We start from the raw sequence: 23,024 nt of genomic DNA, 5'->3' as shown, positions 1-23,024 counted from the left end.
TTCATCTCTTATTTCCACTTGATTGGACAAAAAGTCTTGAAGTGTGATCATCTTAAGAGTGCCATCATTTCTGGAAATACCCTTTAAAAAAAAAAAAAGACAGGCTCTTACTATTTAGACAAGGCTGGCCTTGAACTCAGATTTGCCTGCCTCTGCATTATGAGTGCTGGGATTAAAGGTTTGTGTTTCACTACTTTCTATTTTTTCCCAAAAGTTCAGTTATATTTTGAATATCTTCAAGTCCAACATAAACTCCTCTCATCGTTCTTAGGACAGACTAAATTATGTTTTGTGTGTGATTTCCATCAGTGAATCCTACTCACTGAGATGCTAAGTAGTTTTACCGTTAAAGCTCTTGCATCCATTTATTCCAGCCAAGGGTTGTGATTGTACAGAGTAGATACCAACTGGAAGGGTAAAGGGAGGAGTTATTGTGTGTCCTGTGGGCTTTGGGGTCACTTAGACTCAAAGGAAGAGAAAGAAGGGACCTACCACTCTGTTCCACAGCTGTGAACCTGGACACGGAACAGGGACAGAAAGTAGTGTCTCCTTCCCGAGGTGTTGAGACTGTATAGCTTCTTCTATCTGTTAACCTGTGCTTTTGCTTAACCCTCTTTTCTTTGTTAGGGGAGGGAAGAAAGGAGGAAAGGAGAGAAAAGGAGATCAAGAAAGCAGAGTATGTACCTGCTCCTTAGTGACCAGTATGGAGTGCTGTATCCACCTTGCCCCAAAGCCATCTCTGCCCCTCAACTGAACCAGATGTCATTTACCTGTATCGATCTGTTTTCTGTTCTGTTTCCAGTAGAGTTCGCTCCGGTGGAGTTAGCTTGTGGAAGGCACCTTGGAAGCACCAGTCTGCTTATCCAGCTTGTTTCCTCAGCTTTATCAGCTGGATTCCCCTCTTGAGTCTCAGAATTGACCAGTGTTTGTATTTCTTTTCTGGTGTAAGGAGCCCCGTGCATTTACTCTCTTACCTTTCACACACAAACCTAACAAAGCTGTGTTAAGCCTAGTAAAACTGTGTTTCCCACTTTGATGTTTATTTTGCTTAACTTTATATTTCTAGTGTTGGTTTATTAACAATCCTTGCTAAGACTGACAGATTGTAGGATCTATTTGCATTGGTTCCATGAATATTTTGACTAATAAAGAAGATAGCATTGCTAGATAAAAAGATACATAATGTATATTTTGTAACCATTAAACCAAAGTCTGAGCTGAGTATTTTCTATGCATTCAAACATTTAATCTCCATTTAAAAGCATGTGTGAGGTGTATAAAACTATTTCCTGTTTTCCACATGAGGAAATGAGAAGACCCAGAGAAGTCAAGTAAATAGTTATTAAATGTCAGAAGCAGGGCCAGAACTTATTTTACTCTCAAGTTCAAAATATCAGTGTCTTACTTGAATTGCCACTCAGCACCTTTCAGGCAGGAGCTTCTTTATCAAGGAAGGGTCTGTTTTTGGTGGTGTTGACCAAGGAGAATGGATAAAATATAATTTAAATAATCATAGTAGTCGTCACAGTTAGATTCATATTTTCCCTCCCTCCATCGCTCCCTCTCCCCCCCACACTCTCTCCATACATGCTTCATGCACATTGTCTCCGTGGTTTCCTTGAGCAAACATGAAGGGTGACTCACTTTACCTAATTAGATTAATGGAATGTTGGTTTAAGAGTTATTACTGTCGGTGACAAATGTCTACTTTGTACTCCTAGGCTGGTGCCTCTATCTCACCTGTCAAGTGTGAGAACAAATAACCATTGCTCACCATAGTCTATTCAAGGGTTGCTTTTCTTCATGTGTTTGGGCAAAGCAGGGTCATTATTACTCAGCTTGTTGGGGTGGGGCAGGCACTTATCTGAGAACTGTCCCAGAACCCTAAGGAAGGTGATGATATGCTTTCTGTGTGCACACAAGCTCGTGAGAGTCACACTTTAGTGGAGACACGAACACCTGACTTCAGTTTCCAGGCCAGCACATGGCTGCCTAATGCTTTAGAAAGCGACAAAGGCAATGGCAAGGCCACTGGTTTATCCGCAGCAGCCGCAGACATCTGGCATCAGACATGACAGGTGGTGAGGGCACCTCCACACGCACCCCTGGAAGAGGCCCTTTCCTTCTGGCGACTGTCAACTTGCAGTAATCATAGGATGCCCACAAGCTTCAGCACAGGAAAAGTAAGATGGAGGAGTTAGGTAAAAGCTCAGAGAAGTGATAGACTTTCCTCTAGTGAGTCCTGTTTCCCCTCTCAACAGCAAAGATAGTGAGTTGACAGATGTTTGTGATTCCAGCTGTGTGCACAGCCTGAGCAGTAGTTGAGAACATTGTGTTCTACACCTGTTCATGTTCAGAAGGGTGAGAGTGTTGTGTTAAGTTACCATCTCTCTCTGGGGGGTGGAGTGTTGGGTGGCTTGTGTTTGTCTGAATGGGTGACAGATTTCTGTTTGAAAGCTTTGACCCTGCCGGTTTTTCCTTAGACAATCAGATCTTCTAAAACAACAAACAAACCAAAGTAACAGAGGTCATAATAGCTCTCCCCCACTTAGCTCTCCATTTCTGTTAAATTGAAGTTACCGTCAAGTTAAGTGGATTAATTACTTTATACTGATGTAACCAAATTTCTGACAGAAACCACTTACTAGGCTCACAGTTCAGGAGGGTTGGTCCACAGTTACTTAGCCCCATGCCCTTGAAGAAGGAAAGAATATCATGGTAGCAGGAGTGTGCTTGCTAGTGTGGAAAGGACAGGGATCAGGCTTACTCTTCAGAGGCATGTTAATTAGGCTCCTTGTTGTGACCCGAAGCCCTGCAAGGAAAGAAGGGTTTATGCTGGCATATAGTATGATGGAAAGCAGTTCATGGTGGGCGGCAGGAGCAAGAGACTGCTGTATTGGTTACATTAACCACAATCAAGGAACAGAGTGAACAGCAAGTCAGGCCCAGCTATAAAACCCTAAGGCCTACCCCCAATGACTCACTTCTAATGAAACCCCACCTCCTAAAGGATCCACAGCTTCCTAAACAGTACTATCAACTGGGGCCAAGTATTCAGACACATGGCTGAGCCTGTGGGAAGCTTTACCAAATCAAAAGGTGCCCCTCCCCTGCCCCCGTGACTTCCTTCCTTCACCTAAGTCTCTCACTTCTTTGCATGGCCACAATCTTCCAAAATAATGCTTCCAGGTTGAGATCAAGCTGCTGACACACATTTTTCAATCAGGCTTTAACAGTAGGACTGAGAAACCAAGGCACATTTAGGTCTTGTTTGACATTGAAACCCAATGTAATTCAAGGACAAACATTGTGTAGCTTAAGTAGCATCCACTTTTTGGCAAATCATCTAATTGACACAATTTGAACACCTCTGCCAACTTAAATGTTCTTCGGGAAAAAATAAAAAAAAATGAAGAATATATTCATGAATTAGTTCGTGTGTAGATGGATCCTGATTTGGGACTGAAGTAGTAGCCATCTTGGCAGCCTACCTATGGGCTAGTTGTTGGCAGATCAGTCAGATGTGGGATTCATTCTTTCATCTCATGAGCATTTGGAAGGTGGTTAGTGTGCACTATCGGTAGTGTTTACTAAATTATTTACGTTAAAAATGCTAGTACTAAGACCCCACCTCAATCCTAGTGAATTGGCATTCTCAAGGGGTCTGTTCCAGAATATTTATTTGGTGGTCCTGGGCGTGGAACCCAGGGCCTCATACAAACTAGACATCCCTACCCCAAGAAATGTGATTGTAAACATCCTTCTTCAGGAGTGCCCTAGGAATAAAAGGTAAGCCCTCTGTGTGTGTGAGCGTGTGGTCCTGAGCCAGAGCCTACTGTGTGTGTGTGAGAGCCTACTCTGTGTGAGTGTGTGGTCCTGAGCCAGAGCCTACTATGTGTGTGAGCGTGTGGTCCTGAGCCAGAGCCTACTGTGTGTGTGAGCGTGTGGTCCTGAGCCAGAGCCTACTGTGTGTGTGAGCGTGTGATCCTGAGCCAGAGCCTACTGTGTGTGTGAGTGGGTGGTCCTGAGCATGATCCTACTGTGTGTGTGAATGGGTGGTCCTGAGTCCATTGTGTGTGTGTGTGAGTGAGGTTTATTCAAGTTAATACTGATACTGGGAGAGGAAGGGTTCTCACCTCTTTATGCTCTCTATCAGAGAGCATAAGAAATGTCCAGTCTCCCATAGACTGTGCCTGATGCTGTGTCAGGACAGCAAGCATTAGATGTGGAGTGAGTGACACACTGCCCCACATGTGCCTTACTGTGGTGGTCACAACTGGAGGACACCTCCCGGTTAGAGGAGCACTTAGAACTTCCCAACAGCCTTCCTTTTGACAAAGTCAAAGCCTTTATGTTACCATCATGCCCCTATCTCCCGAGTACTGGGTTACAGGAATGCACCTCCCCACTCTGGTTGTACAGTGGTGTGGAGGATTGAACCCACGGTTTTGTACATGCTAGTGAAGGACCCCCCCACCCTGAGCAGCACCCAACATTCTCTGGATGAGTCTTTGCCGGTCTTCTGAGGGCAGAGCCTTAGTTCGTGGAATGGTGGTGGAAAATTCCCAGTAAATGGCTGACAATGTACTTAGCCTTTCGGACCTTTGTTTTCTCCATTTATATAAGCAAATGATTGGACAAAATTATATATATCTTATAAGCTGCTTAGCATTGTGTCTGGCCTGTGGCCAGTGCTCAGATGTGGTATTTTGGTGTTTATTTTTACTAATAGTCATAGACCTTCATGGGTATGTCCAGGGAGGGATCTCCCTCAAGCCACGACTCTGTTATGTGATCTGCCTCAGCTCCCATGAGGTCTGCACCACCACCCCAGAAGTCTGCACATCTGAGATCCAGGCTGCAATTCTTAACCTGAGCTCATTCTTTTTGTAGCTTTAATTGGCTTTATAAAAATCTTCACATAATTTGGATACTTCCTGCTGCCCACTTTCAGTCACATTTCCAAATGAACACATTTGCAGTGTCTTGCCAAGAGGCTCGGAGCAGAGACGTAGGAGACGACAGGGAACAAGAGTCTCAACAGAGAGGAGACAGTTAAGTTAGCCTTCTTGGTTTTCTTGAGAGTCTGAGAAGTCTCAGCAAGAAGACAGGAGCAGAGGCTCTCTACTGGGGGAAGTATTGGGGAGTAAAGGTGCTAACTCAAATGAGACACTTGAGAAATACTTAGAAGCATCATCAAATACCATGTTATTGGTCAGGGATGAAACCATCAGCTGGAGTTGGAACTGATGGCCAAGGTCATTCATTTAGCCCGCAGTCCTCAGCCAGACCTGAGCCTGCACCATGTCAGAGCTTGGAACCTGGGCTTGAATGACAGCATATGGCATTTGATCTGGTAATCTCTGAAGTATGACAGATGTTTCTTTAGGTCGTGTGGCCACCCTATTCACATTTCCTGCTCTCCTGCCTTCACGATCTGCCTGCTGCTCATCTGGAGTGCAGATGGCATAGTGAATCCTGTGCTGCTGACATCCAGCATGCTTGAAAACCTCCATCAACTCCCATGCTCCTACATTCTTATCAGAGAGAGCATGTAAATACCCTCTCTTCCTTGGCTAGCACCCTGCTCCCACTGAAAGATGTTGTGCAGGTTGTGTGTGTGTGTGTGTGTGTGTGTGTGTGTGTGTGTGTGTTGGAGTGTGAGGGAAAGGTACATGTAAGTGGGGTGGAGTTTAACTTAAGTTTTTTTTCTTTTAATTGTACAAATGTGTGAGATACTGTATGTTAATACAGTATTATGCACAACATGTAGTGACCAAATCAGGGAAGTTAATATTTCTATTTCCATAAACATAAAAAAATTGATTAACACATAATTGTGTTATTTAATATATAATATATAATTTGTGGACTGCAGTGTGATGCTATAAGACATACACACAAAATGTACCGATTAAAACAGCATGATTAAGGCTTACATCTACTGATGATGTCCTGACGCTCCTCTTTTCTAGCTCTTCATAAAATATCTGTGCCTCAACAAATGCTTAAGGGTTCCCAGCAGTTTAAAGCCAACAGAGAGGAGGGCACAGGATTCCCTCGCCATCTGTAAAGGTTCGAGCCTCACTCTCGTCGGAGGTAGACACATACAACTCGAAGATTTCTGCAACATGATACAGTGCAGTTTAAAATCTTGGTTCTTTTTGTTTGTTTGTTTGATTTTTCTATTTTTTCTATTGAGCTTAGATCCAGACTTGCCCCAAGACAGAAAATATAGGAAAGGACTAGAAACTGGAGCCTGGAGCCTCAAAGTCGCTTCCCAGCCGTGACGTTCAGCGGCCAGCAGGTGTCAGTGCGCTCTCGTTCTGCCACGGCTCAGGGCCTACGCCTCCAGGACCCTTCCCCACAGCCGTTCAAGGCGGCGCAGTGCAGACCCCAGCCCACGAACGTCTCGCAGACAGCTCCATGGCTGCAAGGATATGTGGCTGTCTCTCCCCAAGTATGAATAAGTCAAGCTTGGTTCGCTCACGCGTGGGTGTTGTCCATTCCGCTTCAGCGGTTCCAAAGGAACCCGCACATGCTTATCTCTCTAGGATCCCTTTCATCCCGGCCACCACCAGGAGCTCCTTCCTGGCTGGGGCGGGGCTGCTTCGCCAGCGACCCCTACACGACGGTGCGGCTGGTACCCTTTCCTGCTAGAACCCAGTTAGATCGGTGTACTCCAGGGTGTAACTGTCTCCTGGCCCGCCGGGAGCTGCGCGGCCAACTCCCAGCAGGGGCCGCTCCCCACTCCTTAGGCTCTCTCTTAAAGCCCCTTGTTCACAGTACCCGCCTTTCCAAAAGGCCAGTACAGCCTGCGAGGCAGCTCTCTCTGGGGTCCGACGCGGGTGCGGGCTCTGGACCTGAGTAGGGGAGGCGCGAGGGGCGGAGGAGGGTCGGCTTCCCACGTGGGGGCTGACGCTGGCTGCTGGGCAACGCCGGTTTCATCCTGGGACTATAAAACCAGTGCACCGTAGAGCGGTGGAGCAGCGCTTCTGTGCAGACGCCCAGCAGCCGGTGCACGCCGCCCAGTCACCCCAGCGCCTTCAGCCCCAAGTCCTGCTAAAACTCAAACGGTCTTCGGACCCCCGCCGGGTCTGCTGCGCTCAGAGCCCACCCAACTCGCGGTTAGCGGCCACCCTTGCCTCGGCCTCGGCTTCCGGAGGGTCAGTCGCTCACCTAGCTTGGCCCTGAGGACGTGTGTGGGGGGGTGCCTTCATGCGGTCCCCACACGCTTCATCCCGCCACCGCTGCCCCAGAGCTCCGTGCGCTGCGTCCCAGCCCCAGCAGGGCGCACAACTTTGGAAGTCCCGTGGCTCTATAAGAGGAAGCAGAGTCCGCGCCCTCACCCAAGGTCCGGCCCAGCCCGCTCCACCGCTCCTGGGGGGCAGCGACAGAATCGGAAATCGCTTCGAGGGTATAAGAAGATCGACCTAGGACCCTGAGCCCTCACCAACACCCCTCGGCTGCCTTTTGGGGTAAGACTTCCTGCTTTCTCTCAGCTCAAGAGTCAAGGTATAGATGCCTATTTAAATACATTTGTATAATTTTCTGACATCTTTCCAAGTCATCAGGCCACCGATGATTTCTTTTCTTTTTTCTTGAAGAATTAAATCTCTAACTGCCAGCTGGCCCTACTCTATCCTGCCTCTTAGGAAAAAACTTGGCTGTGTTTGGGGAGCTGGAAGAGAGAAGGCGCCCACCCGGAGCGGTGGACCAGCCGGTGCCAGTTCGCGGGCACTAATCCATGGACCACTAGCGGTCCCCCAGCTTGGGCCTGGGCTCCCTATGTGAGGCGCGGCGGGACGGTCCGCGCGCCAGAGGAAGAGGAGGACCCACGGACGCGGGGCCGGAAGGCAGCTGGCAGCAGGCCCAGGAGAACCGGCACCCGCGTTCATGTTCCGCCAGGAGCAGCCGCTGGCCGAGGGCAGCTTTGCGCCCATGGGCTCCCTGCAGCCGGACTCTGGCAACACGAGCTGGAACGGGACTGAGGCGCCCGGGGACGGCACCCGTGCCACCCCTTACTCCCTGCAGGTGACACTGACTCTGGTGTGTCTGGCTGGCCTGTTGATGCTGTTCACAGTGTTTGGCAACGTGCTGGTTATTATTGCAGTGTTCACCAGTCGTGCACTTAAAGCGCCCCAAAACCTCTTCCTGGTGTCTCTGGCCTCAGCGGACATCCTGGTGGCCACACTGGTCATTCCCTTTTCTTTGGCCAACGAGGTTATGGGCTACTGGTACTTTGGTAAGGTGTGGTGCGAGATCTACTTGGCTCTCGACGTGCTCTTCTGCACGTCGTCCATAGTGCACCTGTGCGCCATCAGCCTGGACCGCTACTGGTCCATCACACAGGCCATCGAGTACAACCTGAAGCGCACACCGCGCCGGATCAAGGCCATCATCGTCACCGTGTGGGTCATCTCGGCCGTCATCTCCTTCCCGCCCCTCATCTCCATAGAGAAGAAGGGCGCTGGTGGCGGCCAGCAGCCGGCCGAACCGAGCTGCAAGATCAACGACCAGAAGTGGTATGTCATCTCGTCGTCCATCGGTTCCTTCTTCGCGCCTTGCCTCATCATGATCCTGGTCTATGTGCGTATCTATCAGATCGCCAAGCGTCGCACCCGCGTGCCGCCCAGCCGCCGGGGTCCGGACGCTTGTTCCGCGCCACCTGGGGGCGCCGATCGCAGGCCCAATGGCCTGGGCCCCGAACGCGGAGCGGGCGCCGCGGGCGCCGAGGCCGAGCCTCTCCCCACCCAGCTTAACGGTGCCCCGGGGGAGCCCGCGCCCGCTGGGCCCCGCGACGGGGATGCGCTGGACCTAGAGGAGAGTTCGTCGTCCGAGCATGCCGAGCGGCCCCCGGGACCCCGTAGACCCGAGCGCGGTCCCCGGGCCAAGGGCAAGACCCGGGCGAGCCAAGTGAAGCCGGGGGACAGTCTGCCTCGGCGCGGGCCTGGGGCCGCGGGGCCTGGGACTTCTGGGTCCGGGCCTGGAGAGGAGCGCGGCGTCAAAGCGTCGCGCTGGCGCGGGCGGCAAAACCGCGAGAAGCGCTTCACGTTCGTGCTGGCTGTAGTCATCGGCGTGTTCGTGGTGTGTTGGTTCCCGTTCTTTTTCACTTACACACTCATAGCGGTCGGCTGCCCCGTGCCCTATCAGCTCTTCAACTTCTTCTTCTGGTTTGGCTACTGCAACAGCTCGCTGAACCCGGTCATCTACACCATCTTCAACCACGACTTCCGCCGCGCCTTCAAGAAGATTCTCTGCCGTGGGGACAGAAAGCGCATCGTGTGAGCGAGTGGGATGTGCCCTGCTTACAGACGCTTGTTCGATGCAGGGCCCGGGCTTCGAGAGGGCGTGTCTGTGCATGCAGCCCCAGCACTCTGAAACCCAGGACCTACCTGCTCCTTGGTCTTTGAGGACACCTTTTGTTACACGTGTAAAGTTCTGGCTGAGAGGGACACATGCGCCTTTTGGTGGTTGTTTCAGTTGCTCCCCACCCACAGCCATTTTCTGGTGGGCTACTCCGATCAGTATTGTTTCCTAATGACCTTGCCACCCTCTCCACCAGTCTGACTCTCCCAAGCTCTTCAGAGCAAGCTCAGTACTAGAGAAGGCATGGCTGCCAAAGGGTTAATGAACCAAGATTTCCTAGCCCGGGCTAATTACCACTCTCCCCTCCCCCCCTTTAAAAAACCATTCAGGGCAGCCCTGCCAGCCCTCCCCACCCCCATTGTAAATATACATTATTTTTGATATCATACTTTGAAGTCTTCAGTGTTGGCATTGGTGTGATGTTGAAACCGTGGAGATGCTCTCCAGCAGCTAACCTGGTCCAGACCAAGCTCCTTCGTGATGCGAGCCCTTTTCTAGTGTTATGTTGCTCTCTGTGCTTTTTACCAGTAACTGGTGACAGTCCCTCGGACACAGACCTGCTTTGAGATTTCCTGACAGGGAAAGGGTTTCTGTTCATGTTCCTCCCTCTTCCCCCCCCGCCCGTGCCTAACAGCATAATTGCCTTTTCCTATGTAAATATTAGAGCGATGGACCAAGACAGAAGGAAATGAACCTTCCGCCTTGCATCAGCCCTGTGTATGAAGCCATTATCTTCTGAGGCACCACTTGCCCCAGTAACTCACTTTGAAACCGACTCTGTGGATTCCCCACTACTCTGGGGCCAAGGCTTGAAGAAGAATATGTAAGTTTCTAGATTGTATGTGTACCGTCCCTCCCCCAGAAAGAGCCATCTAAGAGGGAATCTTTTAGCTGCTGATTTTAGCCACACAGGAGTGGAAATTATGTGGAAGAAACAAACCTGATACAGTTTGCACAAGGTAAACAGTGAGAAGACAAATGGGCCTGCGCACTGTACAGCGCCAACCCCAAGAGCTCTTAGGTAGGAAAGTGTTCCCTTCCCCCTGCTTTTCTGGCTGAGATCATGTCACTAATGAATTGCCAGAGTCAGGGAGGAAGGCAGAGACATGTTTACAGCAGGGTTTCTACTTATTTTAGGTGGACAGGGAAGGCCTGTGCTCTGATTTCACGAAAGAAAAACTAAATGTCAGCACTTGTTGCTTATGACAGTGAATTTTTTTTAAAAAAAAAATAAAGTTTACAGATCAAATGTGAAATAAACATGGATTAAGTGGCTCTCCCTGTCTGATAATTGAAGTTTCAAGTTTTTTACCCCTGGGATTCCCTATAACCTACACATTGTAAATTGTCTCTACACCCCTGCACAGTAACAAACTACAAAGCGTGTGTTCCTCCCATGCCAGCCACGCTGTGACTGTTCTAAGCATTGCCTTCTTGAATCTTTCCAAGAGCGCTGTGAGGAGAGTCCTGCTGTTATTCCCATTTTACAGGTAAGTTCATCATATTCCATTTCATCTGGTTGAAAAGTCTGTGCCCTTAGCCCCCAGAGTTTCCATAGCTGTGGTGTCGACACACACAGTGTAGGTATCCTGAGTATGCAGTATGCACGTACCTGAACGTGTCTATATGCCCCAAAATATGTGTTTTCCTCAAAGCATTCGTCTATCCCAAAAGTGCGATATGTACATACAAAAGTCTGGAATACACTTGAAAAAGTACCTCGTACAGTAAAATGGGCTAATATCAATGCAGTAGCTACCCCAGAGCTTGCTAGAGGCACCTACTGTGTTAGTTGGTGGCTTAGATTCTCTAGCCAGAACATGCATCCTTGTTGTATGTCTCTCACGTCAACATCTGCCCTTTGCTTCTGAGGGTTCAAGACCCTCACAAATAAGGTTATAGATGATAGGACTTTAATTCTTGAAAAGCCTTAGTAACCTGGCTGTCCCACCTTACCCCACAGCTGAGGAGACAGGCCTGTGGAAGTAATGAGCTTGGGATCCCACAGGTGTAGATGATGGAGCACTGGCTTCAGGCTGCCCTGAGGTAGGGAGCTAGCTTCTGGGCCCTATGTATGACTGTGAGGAAGGCCTCCCTTGGTGAGGACAGAGAGGGTTTGAGGGATAAATACAAATGACAGAATGTGCTTTCGATGGGAGAGAAAATTTTGTAAGTACAGCCACCTGTAGCTTGTGTGACCAACTCTGCATGCTCCAGAAGCAGATGCTAAGCGCTCTCTGGACGCACTGGCAGGATCATGCCTATGGTGGAGGGGTGTGTGCAATGATGGGCAATAGGTGGCCCTGGGAGGAGACCCAGGACTGGGGAGCCTGGGGGAGGAAGATAATGGGATTTTAGAGGTCTGGGTTTTCCAAGACAGGAGGGAAGGCAGGCACTTGACTCCTGTAACCCTTGTTCAGGGGCTTCACAAATCAACCCCAGTGCTGTGGCACCAAGGCTGGCTCCCTGGCTGGCTACCGAGGCCTGTTCCCACTCTACCTCACCCAGACTGCAATCTCTCTATTCTAGGGCACCCACTGCCCTAAAGGGAAACAGTGCCAGACAATAGGTCAGCTTGGCAGGCCTCCAGCACCAGAGCTGTGTGACCCAGGCATAGAGGCGGATAGATACCTAGTTCACCGTCAGTTTGAATCTGCCCCGCTTGCTGTATCCCCAGAGGTCAGCTGCTGCCTAGATGGAACAGTGAAGGCAGTGGTGTGTACAAAGGTGCTGGTATTGTGGCATCTCCCATCCAATACATTAGCAGAGAAGTCTTAAAAATGGGTTCAGTCTAGAAAATGAGAACAAGAGGGCTGGAGCCCACGCTGGACTCTGGGCGTCCGAATTCACAGCTGGACTTGCTGCTCATTTTCAAAGGCTCAAGCTGCAGTTTGTGAAGGTGTATGTGGGGGTGAGTGCGGGTGAAGATTGGAGATGGCCCCACATCTTCTGTCCATAGTCCCTGGTTCTTCTGAGCCAAGAGTGTTGGCGCTGTTTCACGCAGTATTCTTCTTGGGCTATAAAAATGCTGGGTCTGACCAGATTCCTCGCTGTGAGGGCAATGGGTTTCATGGAGGGTGAGACCCTCATTTTAGTTTGGGCAGTTGCATAATCACCTCCCACAAGGCTTTGTTCAAGGGCTCAGGTAAGATGGCGATAACATGGTTCAGATTTCCCCTTCTCCACGACTCAATTTAATCTGCGTTTGAGAGCCCAGATGTGGCCTGAGCTCCTTCAGCACCCACACTGCCTAAGCAGAGATTCTGAGAGCTGGCTAGTTATGCATCATCCCAGGCTTACCCCTGTCTTGCCCTGACTCCCTGTCAGTTACTACCTATCTATACCACAGATTCTGTTTGGCTGTAGAATGTGGAAGTCTGCTGAGAACACCCAACATCGGCTGGTGCCTGCTCTGCATCAGGTACCGTGCTGGGTGTTGAATGACGGTTCTTCTTTCTGGCATGCACGGTGTAGCCAGCCTTTGCTCTTGTGGGAGCTAGCAGAAGAGTCTTCACCACCCTCAGTGAGCTTCAGACTTGCAGAAGAAGACAAGATGGGTCCATGCGGCTTGTTGAACGCTATAGAAGAGTGTCACTACAAAAGCAAAGAATTATCTAGCACAAGGAATTCCAGGGAAAGAGGGAGACCAGGCTGCTGGAGTTGCTAGCGCTATTTCCAGCATGGTCAAAGCTAGAAATGGAGGACCTCTTTTTGCAATTTGGATTAGGAGCAAAAACCAGATAGTACACCGAGAAGGGGTGCTGAAGGGAGACTGAAGGATTGTTCACAAGGTGCAGGAGGAGAAATGGGCACAGAAGAAGAGGTTTGGAGAAGAGGTGAGGGCTGGGCTCTGTGTCCTGGCTGAGGTCAGGACAAGATAATTGGCTCTAGTTCTAGCAGATGAACTGTCAGGTCGTGGACCTCTAGGCCTAGCCAAGACCTTGGCTTTGATTTCAACAGTCCGTTCTTGGGGTTGGCAAGGCCAGCTCCTGTCCCTACTCAAGATATCTGTTGAAAAGGTTGTCTTCCTTATCTAGGACCCTAGGACCCTGTTGTCTCCAGAACTAGGGCTCATTTACCCTTCCTTGGGCCCTAGCAATCTCCAAGTGGACCCAAGAGTCTGTCTTGCAAAGAAACACCATCCTCAGGAAAGGGTGTACCTGTAGCGGGAGCCAGGCCATGCCACTGCAATCACAAACACCATCCTCAGGAGAGGATGTACCTGTAATGAGCACCAGGCCACAGCACTGCACAGAGTCACAAACACCAGGGTTTAGTTTGGAAATAAGATCAATCCCTTCAATCAACAGAATCCTGGGATTTGGAGTTCGACAGGAACAGGGCCTGTTGGAAAGAAAGAAGATGCACTATCAGGAAGTTGGGTGTCTAGTTCTAATTTTGCTGTTGACAAGCTGTGTGACCTTGTCTTTGTGGGATTTGCAAAAAGAAACTCATTGATTGGTCTAGTGTTATTTCGACATGTGTTCTGTGGAGCTAATTAAATCTGTCTCTGGTCTCCCCATGTACCTAGGTATCCATCCGTTATCTATCAAACATCCATCGTAAAGCATCAACTTCAGGTCTCTCATCTGCCTGTCACTACTTGTCACATGTTATTTATTAATCTATTTATTACTTATATAGTGTTTTTTGAAAATAAATTTTGATCATAATTAAATAATTTCCCTCTTCTTTTTTCCCCTCCAATCCCTTCCATGTACCACCCCTCCATGCTTTTGTTGTTGTTGTTGTTGTTTCAAATTCATGGCCCCTTTTTCTTTACATTTTGTTGTTGTGGTGGTGGAGGTGGTGGTGGTGGTGGTGGTGGTGGTGGTGTGTGTGTGTGTGTATTCCTAGTTACGCAAATACAGTACAGTCTATATAATGTAATTTTGACAGGTCCCTTTGGTGACATGGTGTGTTCTGTTTCACAAACTGTAGTGATCCATGTTTGCAGGGACACTTGGCTCAGGGATCTCTGTGTGGGGGGGGTTTTCTGTTGATCCATTTTAAGATGGTATAAAATTCTAAATCTGTTCTCTCTTGTCACTGTTGGGTGAGGTACATGTAGGGACAGGTCCTTTCCTTCTGGAGGACAGATATTCCTAGAGTACTCTACTTATTAAGGGGTTGGAATTTGTGCTGTGGTTGACAGATGTGGATTAAGCTTGCTTGTGCATGTGTGTACATGTGAGTGTGTATGAGTGTATATACACGATTACATGGGCATACATGGGTGTGTTTACACTCAAGTGCATGTGTATGAATGAGTCTCTGTGTGAATGTGCTTTCCATGTGCGTGGATACACAGGGCTGCCTGGCTTGTCTGGGCTGAAAGATCTAGAATATTGAAGGTGGACATGCAGTAGAACATTGCAAAAGGAGAGCCAGGGGAGCATGAAACTGGCTCACCAATTCTAAGTGCAAGGAACCCCAAGCTTAGAACAGGCTCCTGTAGCCAGAGAGTTGTCCTTGGCCAGGGTAACAGCATGGAGCTAGATCAGCAGTGATGCATCTTGGACAGTGGACACTAGTTTTCAGTGTCATTTTCTTTAGCACCCACACTTCTCTGCTTTCTACAAAAGCGAAGAGTTATCTAGCACAAGGAATTCCAGGGAAACAGGGAGACCAGGCTGCTGGAGTTGCTAGCGCTCTTTCCAGCATGGTCAAAACTAGAAATGGAGGACCTTTTTTTGCAATTTGGATTAGGAGCAAAAACCAGATAGTACACCAAGAAGGGGTGCTGAAGGGAGACTGAAGGATTGTTCACAAGGTGCAGGTAGGCTTGAGAGACACCTCTAAGGGTCAGTGGGAGTAGGGGGCATTCAGCATCCTTAGGCACAAAGGAATGGGCAAGAGAGTTGCTGACCAAACTACCTCAGCTGAGGCTTCAAGAAAGGTGCTGGCAGGCACTGCTGATGGGAGGCCTTAGCCAGGCTGCCTTTGGGCAGGGAGAGAAGCAGCCTTCTCCCTTGCCTCTTTTGCTAAGGCACCCAAATCTGCTGGTGGCAGCCCTCACTGCAGACTCAGAGAGTAGAGAAAGCTCCCCGGGTCAGCCTTTCAGGACCCAGCTCAGGTGACGCATGGAAGAGGTAAGGGCAGAGCATTTGCTGTCAGACCTGAAGCCAGGACAAGGCGAGCTAGAGTGAGGTCATCTGCCTAACTCCCGTGCTTTGACCATGGACTGGTCGCTGGCATCACTGAGCAGCTAACTGTAGAGAAAATAACAGATCTGTCCTTCTCTTTTGCGGATGTGAGAGACTGTCTCCATATTGTCCTGAGCATGGCCCACTGTGTGTGCATTTGTTTGTGTACACAGACATACAGACAGATAGGTGTGCACACACCCACGCATCCTCTTACTCTTCTGCAGTTTGGGGAGCCCCAGAGAATCATTGCCGTAGTTCTCTGGGTTTTGACCACTTTGTCTCTCAACCTGAGCTTCAGGGGCCAAGAAGCAGCCACTAAGTGGTTTAGAAAAGATGCCATTAAGGCTGAGGTCTGGGTGGAGAGAAGTAGGGACTGGCTCAAGTCACAGCCATCATGTATCCCTGCATACGTAGAGAATTCTTAGCTCACTTCTCATCTCTGGGCTGTCTTCAATGTTGTCTTAGCGCGTTTTCTGGACACCATTTAAGAACTTTTTTGGCACTCTAGTCCTAGTGTAGACACCGAGACATGGGATTCACTTCCTCCTTCCTTCCATTTAATAGTTACATTTGAAGTTGTGATTAAACTGATAGAGTTTGGTGTAGAGTGGTGAACAAGGAGATCAGAGCTGCTGCCTTTGTGAGGGACTCTGATACAAACGGCACCACGGCAGTGGCAGATGAGAAACACAGGCTCCCAGCACGGAGAAGAAGGATGCTGGAGAAGCAGTCAGCAGACGGAGAGCCGAGGGGCGGAATGAAATGAGTCAGATAAAGAGATGGACATCTGGATGAAGTTTCCCCTGGGAGGATGGTGTGGTGTTGAGAGTCAACAGAGAAGGGTGCAGGCCGGACTAGGCAGCTGCCAATAAGAGATTTTATCCTGGAGGTGGTGGGAGCTATTGGGATCTTTTTAGATGAGAGAGGGAAATGATCGGATTTGTTTGGAGCAATCATTGTGGCTGCTGGGTGAGAACTGATGAGGAGTGTGTGTCAGTCACCCAAGCTAGAGATGCTAATGGCTTCTCTTGGGTGCTCACTTGATGACGATGATGTTCTGGGGAGCCTGGCGCCCCTCCTCCTGCAGAGGTCACCCAGCTGGCAGTGACAGTCTCTGTACAGACCTAGAGCTGTCTCTGCCTGAACCACGGTACCACTTCTGTGAACAGCCATCTTTCAGGGCAGTTCCTGGTCTCAGAGATCACTGTTTATTGCTAAAAGGAAACTCCCCTTGGAGAAATACCAGTTGGCCTTGGAGATGTGGAAAACCGGTCGGAGGGCTGCTCCCTCCCTTTCCCTCCTGTTTCCTATCCTCTGCAACCCTACCTACTCTCAGGCAGTGGTAGGGGTGGATAAGGTGGGATGGAGGTGGGGTGCAGGTGGGGTATTCAGAGAACTCCAGAGCACACTCTGCATGGTCATGATTGGCTGGAAATGGTGAAAGCATCTGCCGAGTGTCACCACCCAGGGCTCCTCTTGGGATCTGATAAGCCACACATCTGGGTCTCATCTTATTTCTGCAGTGCCAGCTTGTCTAGACTCCTCAAGAATAGTCATTTGTTTTCAATGACTTTAGGGAACCTGTGGCACATGCTCTCTCCTTTGCCCACAACCAGGCAACTCGCTGCTCCAGGACAAGCCTTTCCCATAGCTTTCCTTTTTCATTTTTTTAAATTGATTTTTATTGAGCTCTACACTTTTCTCTGTTCCTCTCCCTGCCTCCCCCTCCCCACTCAGCCCTCCCCTAAGGTCCCCATGCTCCCAATTTACTGAAGAAATCTTGTCTTTTTCTGCTTCCCATGTAGATTAGATCTATGTAAGTCTCTCTTAGTGTCCTCATAATTTTGCAGAAAAATGGATGGAGCAAGAAAATATTATTTTGAGTGAGGTAACCCAGACACAGAAAGACAATTATCACATGGACTCACTCATAGGTGGTTTTTAAACATAAAGCAAAGAAAAACAGCCTACAAACCACAATCCCATAGCTTTCTATATTTGCTTCTCTGCCTGCACCTAATCTTTTCTCTTCTGAGACTTGATTGAACAGGAGGACTTTCTCACGAGCCTACAGAGAGGTGCCGGGCTTAAGAGGGAATGGTATTCTTGTTTCCTTTCTGTTGCCATGACACAAATCTGACAGAATTCAACGTGGGGGAGGGAAGATTTTATCTGAATTCTGATTCCAGGTTATAATTCATCATTGAGGGAAGTCATGGCAGTTAGTTTAGGACCCAAGGCAATCAATCACATAATATTCACAGTCAAGAGTAGAGAGAAACGAACCTCTTCTTGATGCTCGCTTACTCAGCTGGCTTTTTTTTTTCATTCTTAAATAGTTCAGCGTCCCCTGCCTAGGGAACAGTGACACCCACAATGGGCTGAATCAAGTAACCATTAAGACAATCCCTCTGAGATATGCTCACAGCCAATCTGATCCAGACAATTCCTCACTGTGAGTCTCCCAGGTGACTCCAGGTTTATTAGATTAACAATAAAATCTAAACAGCACACCTGCATTTCTGAGGCAGCCGTTTCAAAGCTCAGTTTCGGGATCAGAAAGTCCTGACTTGAAATCTAGGTCCTGCCATGTAGCTTTGGTTTTTACTTTAACAGGTGTCTGCAGTTTCCTCAGGTGTAAGTTGGACAAGAAGCAGCTGGTCTTTGAGGCTTAGGCTGTGAGTGGCCCTGGGCGGCTGTGCGTGGCACTGGGTGTCTGTGTGTGTGTGGCACTGGGCGGCTGTGAGTGTGTGGCCCTGGGTGTCTGTGTGTGTGTGGCACTGGGTGTCTGTGTGTGTGTGTGTGTGGCACTGGGCGGGTGTGCGTGGCACTGGGCGGGTGTGCGTGGCCCTGGGTGGCTGTGAGTGGCACTGGGCGGGTGTGCGTGGCACTGGGCGGGTGTGCGTGGCACTGGGCGGGTGTGCGTGGCACTGGGCAGCTGTGTGTGTGTGTGGCACTGGGCGGCTGTGTGTGTGTGTGGCACTGGGCGGCTGTGTGTGTGTGTGGCACTGGGCAGGTGTATGTGTGGCACTGGGCGGCTGTGTGTGTGTGGTGTGGCACTGGGCGGCTGTGTGTGTGTGTGGCACTGGGCGGCTGTGTGTGTGTGTGGCACTGGGCGGCTGTGTGTGTGTGTCACTGGGCAGCTGTGTGTGTGTGTGTGGCACTGGGCACATTGGTGTGCTTGTGTTGCTGATCCTTTCCTCTCTATTCCGGGAGCTGGGAGGTCTTTTCTTAGGAAGCTGCTGGAGGCAGAACGGGCTGGACTGTCAGGTTTGTGTGGGACCCTCATTAGCCCTCAGAGCCAGGGCTTTAAGGGAATTCACAACAGGGGTTTGAACTCTTGGGCACTTTCTTGCAGCCTGCTGGAAGACCTTGTGTGACCCAGTAGAGCGAGAGGGTGGACTGGATGAGCTTCCAGACCTGCGCGAGACCTGTGCTGACTAATGGGTTTCTAAGGAAACACCCCAAACTAGACTCCTGGAACAGGTCAGTGCTTTCATTGCTCTGGACCCTAGTCTGGTTCTACCCCTCCTGGAGGTAACACTATTCTGTCTCCATAAGGCTCCTGTTTCTTTGCCTGAAGAATCACGTATGCTCTTCCTCTGCTCCCTTAAAAAGGTGTGTAGGATTGCCTGGAGAAGGGATTCTGTGGAGGGCAGAGATACTCAAGTGTCCTCTGTGGAGATCTCTACCTTGCTCCCACCAATCCCCCAGCATCCATACCCCACGGTTCCCAGGACTTCTGACGGGAAATGACCAGAGCCGCTCACCACTTAGCATCTGTCCCAGGCTCCCCACCCAACCTGTCCGGGTGTAAGTTCTGAGAAGAAACATAAAATAAAGGGAAGCAAAGGGAACTCGTGATGAGTCTCTTGACTGCTCCACGTCTTAATTACTCATCTGTAAAATGGCCTGTGTGCACATACATAGCAATGCATCACTGAGAGTTCATTTCTCTTTTACTGCATATATGTGTGTTTTCATGTGTGGCTGCATGTGTGTTCATGTGTATGTTGAGGCCATCCATCCATGTTGCTACCTTCCCCAAATGCTCTTTACTTTCTCTATGGAGTCGGTATCTCTCCCTGATCTCAGAACTCACTGGGTTCCACTAGACTGCCAACCATATGGACTTAGTGACTCCTCATCCGTGCCGCTTGGTGCTGGCATTGCAGATGGTCCCATTTCTACCTAGCATTCTTTTTTTATTACTTTATAAATAATACCAATCAAAATTTCCACTTCCTCCCCTCCTCCCACTTCCCTCCCGCACCCCTAGACACCCTCCCTTTCTCTCCCTCCAGTACTGAGAGAGGGCAAAATACCCTGACCTGTGGGAAATCCAAGGCCCTCCCCTCTCCATCCAGGCCTAGGAAGGTGCGCATCCAAATAGAATAGGATCCCAAAAAGCCAGTACATGCAGTAGAGACAAATCTCAGCACCATTATCATTGGCTTTTCTGTCTGTCCCAATTGTCAGCCACATTCAGAAGGTTCAGTTTGATCCCATGCTCCTTCAGTCCCAATCCAGCTGGATTTGGTGAGCTCCTGTTAGCTCAGCCACACTGTCTCAGTGGGTAGACCAACTCTTCATGGTCCTGACTTCCTTGCTCATATTCTCTTCCCTTCTGCTCTTCAACTGGACCTTGAGAGCTCAGTCCAGTGCTCCGATGTGGGTCTCTGTCTCTATCTCCATCTATGCCGGATGAAGGTCCTATGGTGATATTCAAGATAGTCATCAGTCTGACTACAGGACAAGGCCAGTTCAGGCACCCTCTTCTCCACTGCCCAGGGTCTTTGCTGGGGTCATCCCCATGGACTCCTGGGAATCCCTCCAGAGCCAAGCCTCTTGCCCCCAAATGGCTTCCTCAATTAAGATATCTCCTTCCCTGCTTCCATATCCATCCTTCCTCCATCTCAACCATCCCACTCCCCCAAGCTCTCCCCAACCCTCCCCTTCTTCCCTCTCTTTCTCCCTCTCCCCTTCCCCCCACCCCACCCCACACTCATGCTCCCAACTTTTGCCTGGCGATCTTGTCTGCCTCACATTTCCAGGAGGATCTATATATATTTTTCTTTGGGTTCACCTTATAACTTAGCTTCTCTAGGAGCACGAACTATAGGCTCAATGTCCTTTGTTTATGGCTAGAATCTACTAATGAGTGAGTACATACCATATTCATATTTTTGGATCTGGGTTATCTCACTCAGGATAGTGTTTTCTATTTCCATCCATTTGCATGGAAAATTCAAGATGTCATTGTTCGTTTTTTTTTTAACCACTGAGTAGTACTCTAATGTGTAGATGTGCCACACTTTCTTCATCCATTCTTCCATTGAGGGGCATCTAGGTTGTTTCCAGGTTCTGGCTATTACAAATAATACTGCTATGAACATAGTTGAACAAATGCTTTTGTAGTATGATTGGGCATCTCTTGGGTATTTTCCCAAGTAATGCTGAACCCTGAGGTAGGTTGACTCCCAGTTTTCTGAGGAACCGCCACACAACAAAAACGGTCGATTGTCTTCAGAGTGAGAGATTTTGGGTATTTTTGTTGTTGTTGAAATGTTTATTCTTTTAGCTGACTCACAGTCATGCTTTAACATTTTCTGCATTCAATTAGCAGATATATTTAAGATACAATGATGGCATATGAATGCAAGAGCTGAGACCAAGTATTGATTTTTGAAACAGGGCAAATAAAAATGTTAAAGTCTATGAGTCTAGCAGAATATCATTAGGAATAATTTTATTGACTTTTTAATGCTTTTATTTTTATTTTTGCCAGTCAAATTCGTTCTGTCCTAGGTCTCTGGGCTCCCCAGTCTCTGGGTCCGGCCTTCCAGTCAGTGTCGGAGGTGAGCGCACTCTCATGGTACAGGCCTCAAGCTGGACTAGTCATTGGTTGGCCACTTCTACAATTTCTGCACCACCTTTAGCACAGCACATCTTGTACGCAGGACAAAGGTTTTGTGGCTGGGTTGGTGTCTCAGTTCCTCCACTGGAAGTCTTACCTGGTTACAGGAGATGGGAGATGCTAGGTCAGGCTCTGTGTCCCCCATTATTTTGAGTTTTCCCTAGGGTCACCCTCATAGATTCCTGGGAGTTTTCATTGCACTAGGCTTCTACCTCACCCCTGAAATGCCCCTCAGTTCTCATCATTCTCACCCTTCACCCCCACAATCTGATCTCTTCTGTTCCCATTCCCATCACCTACACAAACCCCTCCCCCATCTACCCATGATGTCTATTCTCTTTCCTCTTCACGGTGAAAGTCATGTATTGCCCCTTGAGCTTTCCTTGTTACCTATCCTCTCTGGGACTGTGGATTGTAGCATAGTTATCCTTACATTACAGCTAATGTCCTCCTGTAAGTGAGTACCTGCCATGTTTGTCTTTCTGGGTCTGGGTTACTTCATTGTGTAAAATGTACTACATTTTCTTTATCCATTCTTTGGTTGAGGAATATCTAGGCTGTTTCCAGTTTCTGGGTATTACAAATAAGATTTCTATAAACATAGTTGAACAAGTGTTCTTAATGATATTCTGCTATCCTCATAGATGGGTGCCCAGCCAGGAACTGGTGGAAATGAATGCAGAGACCCACAGGCAAACATTAGGTGGAACTCAGGGAATCCTTTCGAAGGGTGGTGGAGGATTGTAGGAGCCAGAGTGGTCAAGGACACCACAAGAAAGCCATCAGAATCAACTAGCCTGGGCTCATAAGGATCCACAGAAACTTAACCAACAACCAGGGAGCCTGCATGGGCCTGACCTCGGTACTGTATATGTATGTTACAATTGTGTAGCTCGATCTTCTTGTGGGACTCCTAACAATGGGGGTAGGGTCTATCTCTGTCTTTGTTGCCTGCTTTGGGGACCCTTTCCTCATATCTGGTTGCCTTGTCCAGCCTTAATAGGAGAGGAGGTGCCTAGTCTTATTGTAACTTAATACACCCTGACTGGTTGATATCCATGGGAGGCAGAATGGATGGGGTGGAAAGGGAGAGGTGCGGGTGGGGCTAGGCGGAGAGGAAAGGGGAAACTGTGGTTGGGATGTAAACAAATAAACAAATAAACGAAAGAAAAATGTTAAAATGTGAGTAAATAAAGGACAGAGTTTTCAATGCATGACTTTAGATGTTTCTGGATGCCATAACTATTTCTAATAAAAATAAACAATATAAAAACTCACCCGTACAACAAAAATTTGAACTTACATAGAAATTAGCAATGCTCACGAGGATGCACTCTATGGTTTCATTCTGTGATTAGAAATGAGTAAATCAGGGCAGGGTTGTAGTGGGGTGATAGAGCATCTGCTAGTGTGTGTGTGTGTGTGTGTGTGTGTGTCTCCAGGTTCTACCCCCAGCACTGTGGGAGAAAAAAATACAAAAGGAAAGAAAGGAACAGCTCTTCCTCCTGACTATGGACTCCACAGGCTTGACAGTAGTGAGCAATCCCCAGTGCTTTACCTTCCTGGGCATCATAACAGTACTCAGGCCA

The 23,024-nt window shown here is 48.8% G+C and overlaps 1 protein-coding gene across 4 annotated transcripts; it reads left to right on the top strand.

Annotated features, from left to right (window-relative positions):
• The first annotated feature begins 6,713 nt into the window (after nt 1-6,713).
• Adra2a (adrenoceptor alpha 2A) lies at nt 6,714-10,644 on the top strand. Of its 4 annotated transcripts, none has more exons than XM_087907811.1 (2): nt 6,714-7,478; nt 7,656-10,644. In XM_087907811.1, the coding sequence occupies exon 2, from the start codon at nt 7,897-7,899 to the stop codon at nt 9,286-9,288; it is 1,392 nt and encodes a 463-aa protein (XP_087763937.1). In that variant the 5' UTR covers nt 6,714-7,478; nt 7,656-7,896; the 3' UTR covers nt 9,289-10,644. The 4 variants fall into 4 exon arrangements, with proteins under 4 accessions (XP_087763937.1, XP_087763936.1, XP_087763935.1 ...); XM_087907810.1 differs by having other exon boundaries at nt 7,608-10,644; XM_087907809.1 differs by having other exon boundaries at nt 6,714-7,515.
• The last annotated feature ends 12,380 nt before the right edge of the window (nt 10,645-23,024 follow it).

The sequence above is a fragment of the Myodes glareolus genome, chromosome 7 (genome assembly GCF_982192425.1).
Source record: "Myodes glareolus chromosome 7, mMyoGla1.1, whole genome shotgun sequence".
Taxonomy (NCBI): Eukaryota; Metazoa; Chordata; class Mammalia; order Rodentia; family Cricetidae; genus Myodes; species Myodes glareolus.
Note: the sequence above shows the minus strand (reverse complement) of the source record. Positions and strands in the feature narration are given on the sequence as shown.